This window comes from Sinocyclocheilus grahami, unplaced genomic scaffold, assembly GCF_001515645.1.
Source record: "Sinocyclocheilus grahami isolate Dianchi unplaced genomic scaffold, SAMN03320097.WGS_v1.1 scaffold675.1, whole genome shotgun sequence".
Lineage (NCBI taxonomy): Eukaryota > Metazoa > Chordata > Actinopteri > Cypriniformes > Cyprinidae > Sinocyclocheilus > Sinocyclocheilus grahami.
The window spans coordinates 135,632-142,897 of record NW_015505854.1 but is presented as its reverse complement, the minus strand read 5'-3'; the positions used below and the strand labels follow the sequence as shown (position 1 = coordinate 142,897).

Genomic DNA, 7,266 nt, shown 5'->3' with positions numbered 1-7,266 from the left:
AAGGACCAGCATAAACCAGCAAAAGGACCAGCATAAACCAGCAAAAGGACCAGCATAAACCAGCAAAAGGACCAGCTTAAACCAGCAAAGGACCAGCATAAACCAGCAAAAGGACCAGCTTAAACCAGCAAAGGACCAGCATAAACCAGCAAAAGGACCAGCTTAAACCAGCAAAGGACCAGCATAAACCAGCATCTCAGCATCAAAACATACCTAACCAGCATATGCTGTTTTTTTCAACAGGGGTGGCAAGCCGTTTTAGGCCCATTCCCAGTTGTTACTTGTCATAATTGCATTTTTACTAGTAACAATTCAATTAGAGAACTCTCTAATTCAGTTCTTACTAGTAAGAATTCCAATTACAGAGCTCTACAATTGAATTTTTACTAGTCATCTCCATTGACTTCCATTCATTTTTAATTACGGAGCTGTACAACTGATTTTTTATGAGTAAAAATTACAATTAGAGGGCTCTACAATTGAATTCTTACTAGTTACATTTTTACATTTTTACTAGTAACAATTCCGATTTTATTTAAATTTAATTCTTATAGTAAAAATGCAATTACAGAGCTCTATAATTCAATTTTTACTAGTAAAAAAACACATTAAAGATATGTTGAATTGTAGAGCTCTCTAAATGAATTCCTACTAGTAAGAATGTACTTGCAGAGCTCTCTAGTTCAATTGGAGAGCTCTGTAATTCAATTGTTACTAGTAAGAATTGAATTAGAGAGCTCTACAATTCAACATATCTTTAATGTGGTTTCATATATGATCTGTCGTTCCTGTCTGAAGTACCAAACAGAAAGATGAAACGCAAGTTTTCTTTTGAATTCCTCAGAAAAAAAGCACCCACAACAAAAAAGGGCAAAAAATCTGACAAAGCGCCCACGGTTAGAGAGAAAGTCGTGGGAGTTATTTCAGAAAACTTGAAAGCAGTGCTGCGACACTTGAATAACGAGCTGCTCTGGGAATAGTGTCATTTTAACGGTGAAGACAAATAAGTGAGAGTATGAGAGTGTCGATCAAAATGGGCAAAGATCCAATTTATGTTTCCTTTTTCCTAGCAGTAGTTGTGTGTTGAATTTAAACACGTGTTTATTAAATTAGGGTAAGTTTTATGAATCATTTTTAACCTGTAGCCTAAGTCTTCCAGTATCCTCCTGACTCCCAGCTATAGAGGACATTATATTCTAGCAAATTTCTCCTTACATGTCACAGTTTTCTTATAAAAGACCTTACATGTCACAGTTTTAAGTCTGGATGTCCTGTAAAGGGCACATTCTGGGCTTTTCAAGTTTGAAAGTTTATGACCACTCCCTCTCCTTGGTCTTTAAAAATGGCTGGCATTGATTTAGTGATCAAATTGAACATATATGATAATATTTTGTAAGTGTCATCATTTAAATCTGACTCATTTTCAAAATGTTTGTCATAAATCAACATCTCAGGAAAATGTTATGTTATATTAATTTATTACGCATTTTGGGAAACACAACAAGTAAACAGTGAAAATTTTTTTATAACGTTATTCCTATGAAATATTAGATATTGTTATGAAAATCTTGCCAATTATTACTCCCATTATTACACTTCTTTTTCATTACATATTGCCAAAAAACTAATAATAAAACTAAAAAACGAATTAATATGCAAATTAGATAGTGTATAGAGTACACACACATATAAACAAAAATGTTTATTTTGGATGCGATTAATCGTTTGACAGCACTAATATCATAATATAATAATAGGACATCGCATAACATAAATAAAATATTGTTTTTCAATAATGTTATTTTTCCATTTTCTTATCCTCTAAACAATGCAATGACATGAAAAAATACTAAAATCACACACAAAAAATCTGCTAGTCAGGAGGATTAATGTAATCATCACTGTATTTTTGCAATAGCTGCTAGCTATGAAGTGAACACAGTAAAATGTGTTCTGACAAGATTCAACAACTATGCACCTTTTTATCTACACCCCATGATGCATGCATGCATTATGGGAGTAATTTACAGTAGACTGTAAACAATCTGCAGATTCAAGGCATTTTCAAAAACTGGGTACAATGAGGTGACAATGTTCTACTTACCTTTCAACCATCGAACATTAAAAAGACATTTAAAAGCATTAACAAATTACTACAACAGACAATGAATAACCCCAAAAGCCTGATATTTCTGCAACTATATTACAGAAGTGTTAAATATCACTGTAGTAATGAATGTCTGTGTAACATATATTGCCTTCATCAAAAATGTTCAATAACTGGAACACTGAGTTATAATATTTCAAACAGCCAAAGATTCTTGTTACACCATGTCACGTTAAAATACCAAGCATTACATTATTCTGACGTCTGAAAATATGAAGGAACACGTGAGAGGAACACATGAGAGGAACTTCCCCAAACCAGAAGTGTCTCTAATAATCAGTAGGCTCGTTAGGAAAAAGGCAGATACTGCAGATTTATTTTTGTGACTGATTTAGGAAGTGTGTGATTTGCACCAATCAGAATTGCATTTTTATTTTAATCAATAGACCTTAATCAGGCTAAACCCCATATCAAATTTTGGGATCGATTCGCAGTCTTTATAATGGCAGGCATTGTATAAAGGTCCTAGATAATGTAACTTTCACAGCTCACAACTTTCAAAAATGTTTTATGGAGTTTTTGTCTCCTGACAGTCTTTTTCATACAGACTGATTTATCAGCATGTTGTAAAACAACGGTACAATCCATTGGTCTCATATAAAGACCATTTTTCACAATCTAATCAATTTCTGATGGACATAACCAAGTTCTGCACTATTTTCCCTCATTAAATATCTTGTCTTACTATGTCAAACTATAGAAGCAAATTAGCGTGTAAATGCTGTTTCATGTTGACTTCAGAAGATTTGTATGCACCTGAGTGGGCAGAATTTTTACTGATGGTATGAGTAATTTTACAGCACACATCCATAAATTAAAGCCCTGTGTGAAGCCATCACATTACACTCTAAAAAATGCTGGGTCAAAACAACCCCAACCACTGGGTCAAAACAACTCCCAACCGCTGGATCAAAACAACCCCAACCACTGGGTCAAAACAACCCCAACCGCTGGGTCAAAACAACCCAATAGCTGGGTCAAAACAACCCAACCGCAGGGTCAAAACAACCCAACCGCAGGGTCAAAACAACCCAACCGCAGGGTCAAAACAACCCAACCGCAGGGTCAAAACAACCCAACCGCAGGGTCAAAACAACCCAACCGCAGGGTCAAAACAACCCAACCGCAGGGTCAAAACAACCCAACCGCAGGGTCAAAACAACCCAACCGCAGGGTCAAAACAACCCAACCGCAGGGTCAAAACAACCCAACCGCAGGGTCAAAACAACCCAACCGCAGGGTCAAAACAACCCAACCGCAGGGTCAAAACAACCCAACCGCAGGGTCAAAACAACCCAACCGCAGGGTCAAAACAACCCAACCGCAGGGTCAAAACAACCCAACCGCAGGGTCAAAACAACCCAACCGCAGGGTCAAAACAACCCAACCGCAGGGTCAAAACAACCCAACCGCAGGGTCAAAACAACCCAACCGCAGGGTCAAAACAACCCAACCGCAGGGTCAAAACAACCCAACCGCAGGGTCAAAACAACCCAACCGCAGGGTCAAAACAACCCAACCGCAGGGTCAAAACAACCCAACCGCAGGGTCAAAACAACCCAACCGCAGGGTCAAAACAACCCAACCGCAGGGTCAAAACAACCCAACCGCAGGGTCAAAACAACCCAACCGCAGGGTCAAAACAACCCAACCGCAGGGTCAAAACAACCCAACCGCAGGGTCAAAACAACCCAACCGCAGGGTCAAAACAACCCAACCGCAGGGTCAAAACAACCCAACCGCAGGGTCAAAACAACCCAACCGCAGGGTCAAAACAACCCAACCGCAGGGTCAAAACAACCCAACCGCAGGGTCAAAACAACCCAACCGCAGGGTCAAAACAACCCAACCGCAGGGTCAAAACAACCCAACCGCAGGGTCAAAACAACCCAACCGCAGGGTCAAAACAACCCAACCGCAGGGTCAAAACAACCCAACCGCAGGGTCAAAACAACCCAACCGCAGGGTCAAAACAACCCAACCGCAGGGTCAAAACAACCCAACCGCAGGGTCAAAACAACCCAACCGCAGGGTCAAAACAACCCAACCGCAGGGTCAAAACAACCCAACCGCAGGGTCAAAACAACCCAACCGCAGGGTCAAAACAACCCAACCGCAGGGTCAAAACAACCCAACCGCAGGGTCAAAACAACCCAACCGCAGGGTCAAAACAACCCAACCGCAGGGTCAAAACAACCCAACCGCAGGGTCAAAACAACCCAACCGCAGGGTCAAAACAACCCAACCGCAGGGTCAAAACAACCCAACCGCAGGGTCAAAACAACCCAACCGCAGGGTCAAAACAACCCAACCGCAGGGTCAAAACAACCCAACCGCAGGGTCAAAACAACCCAACCGCAGGGTCAAAACAACCCAACCGCAGGGTCAAAACAACCCAACCGCTGTGTCAAAACACCCCCAACCGCTGGGTCAAAACAACCCAACCGCTGGGTTTGTCCCTTTTTAACTCAGCATTTTTTAGAGTGTACAGTGAGTCTTTGGCCAGCAAAGCATTACAGCAAAACCAATAGTTTTTGATGTCAAACGGTTTTTGAGGCAAGTCAGTAAAACAAACCTGAAACCCAGGATGTTCAGAGAGATATGACATGTCATGAAGGCAGATCATGAGCCTCTAAATGCAGTTTGTAAAACAACACCAGGGTCAGGAACACTTCCTCAAAGTTTAAGTGTGTCATTTATTTGATTCTGAAATACTTTATCCTATTCCTTCTTGATAGACAGGGATGCAGTTGCACAGCTTTGACTATCAGGTCTGAGATGTTTTTACTCACACATTTGGGATCGAGAGGGAATCGGGGTTAACAATAGGGTTAACGTCATTCTTGTGCGAAGACGAAAGCGCAACATTGTCTGTGTGTATGTGTGAAAATATAAAATTATAAAATACACTGTTATATTTTTTTGTGTTTGCGCACTCTGATGTAAACAAGCCCAACACGCATAAGCAGCATGGTGGAACGAGTGAAGAAGATGCTTCATTCCCTTCAACTAATCAACCTTCTGCAGTGCATCTAGCGCCACCCTTTAGGTACCAGACGACTCTTCTAGGTACCCCAACATAAGGGTCCCAAAAAAAAGTAGTACGGTGTGGTTAGCTATTTTGGTACCATTCACAACTTCTGACAATGGAAATGTAAATAATTGCGTACCGTACTGTACTGAACTGAACTGTACCGCTCAAGTCTTTACTGTAGGGACTTCATGTCCTAAACATGACGCTCAACAAAACGAACTGTGATTGGCTGCTTTACATGTCAGTCATGTGGCCCCTTGGGCGGTCCTTGGCCAAAAAAAAACAAAAAACGGCCATGGAGTCCAGACCTTTTGAAGATCTGGCTACGTGAGGCTACCCGAGTAATGACACAGACTTTTGAAAGTAGCTCTGTCGCCCACTTGAGTACTGGAGTTGTAACTACAAGAGCCACATGAACCACATGCTAGTAGCATCTGTACTCAGTTTATTTTTCCGGCCTACAACTACCAGCTAATAACTGTCTAATGAATACAACTTTTAAAATTATTTTTAAATGAACAAAAATGGATTATAATCATCCACACACAGACATGCCTATTTTTTTCTTCACTTCATCTTATTGCCAAAACTGTGTTAGATCACTAGACCTCTGCCTCCCATAAATCCTTTTTATTGTCTACGGGCACCACCCTCCCTCCCTCCCTCCCTCTCTTCCCCCTGTTTTGGTTTGTCATGCAGTATAGCAGTTGCATTTCTCTCTAGTGGGACTCTTTATGTGTCACTGTTGTGCATGCTACTGCAGTGACAATGGGAGCGAATGTGTGACTGTGCATGTAGGGGTGGGGGAAAGAGAGGGAGAGAGAGAGAAAGCGAGTAGCTAGAAAGAGATCGAGCATGTACACGAGGCAGGAGGCGCTCCCTCCAATTGCGGCTGCGACGCCAAACAGCATTGCACCGGCTGCTACAATAGTCTTAATGGAGGCTCAGGCAGACTCTGGTGCTGCAGGTAAGAGCAAACATTTCTTCAATGCGACGCATTTAAACGCGCACTCCCATTGAATTCAATAGCCCACTGTAAGAGCTGCCACCATGTCTTTTGTTTCTTGAATGCACAGACAAAGCAAGCAGTCAGAGGAAGTCGGTAGTGCTCAGCGGCTGGCAGCTTGCATTTATGCACATGGGAAAAGGCACAGCAACTTGGATACATTTAGGGTGGTGGCTTATGAATTATAGCAGAAATGTTAAATGATTACTAGAACTGCTATGTGAATCAATGACAAAGGTCATGAGGGAGAGGATTTTCGGATGTGACCCTTTTTTGACATTGAGTTGCATCTTTTGCAGTGGTTGCTTTGGGACAATGGGAGTCGGGTACCACTGGGTGCTGCTAAAAATGTAGTTGATCTTGGCTTGTATGGTTTAGATGGAGAGCCTTTTGGAATATGCAAATATATCCCAATCCATGCACCAATATTTGCATGACTGGCACGCACAAAAAGAGAACAAGCCAGCGGAATCTGCTGTGTGTGGGCTAATGAGAGGTGCGAGGTAGGGAGGGATGACCCGCAGACTGCGGAGAACGGCCACAGCTGGAAAAGTCTGTATCATCACATAATGGATTCTTGAGATGTGGGACAACACATGCTACAGAAGTGAAAAATAAGTTTATGTACCGAGAAATTGGATGAATCTGTCAAATGTGTTCTGAGGTATTCACCTATCGCAGTCTCCTGTTACTTCCGCCTTTTCACAAAATGTGTTTTTTTTAGGTCAATTTAATATGAATTTAATGTCATTTTTTAATTATTAAAATAAAAATATGTGAAATCATTAACAAAGTTAGTCATGCTTTCTGAACTGTGTGTACATTCTATAATTTCCTATTTTGCCTTTATGTTTTTGGGAGCCCACAGTCAACGTAGCCCCAGCTGCGGCCTCGCCAAAACACACAAGCCACAAACTGTTATATGTATATACTGTATATATACGCAATATCACTCGAGTACTCGAGCGATACCGGCTCTATATCAGCATGGCTGTGATTGCCTCCGGCACTCGACCTGTGGCCTCGTGCCTCTGGCCTAATCACAGCCATGCTGATATA

General features: G+C 41.5%; 1 protein-coding gene across 2 annotated transcripts in view; it reads left to right on the top strand.

Annotated features, from left to right (window-relative positions):
• Positions 1–5,993: 5,993 nt before the first annotated feature.
• LOC107559144 (dysbindin domain-containing protein 1-like) overlaps positions 5,994–7,266 on the top strand; it is a 17,917-nt gene continuing 16,644 nt past the window's right edge. For both annotated transcript variants that reach the window (XM_016242881.1, XM_016242880.1), the window contains exon 1: positions 5,994–6,168. In XM_016242881.1, coding sequence (XP_016098367.1) covers positions 6,057–6,168 — 112 coding nt within the window. In that variant the 5' untranslated portion in view covers positions 5,994–6,056. The remainder of the gene's footprint in view (positions 6,169–7,266) is intronic.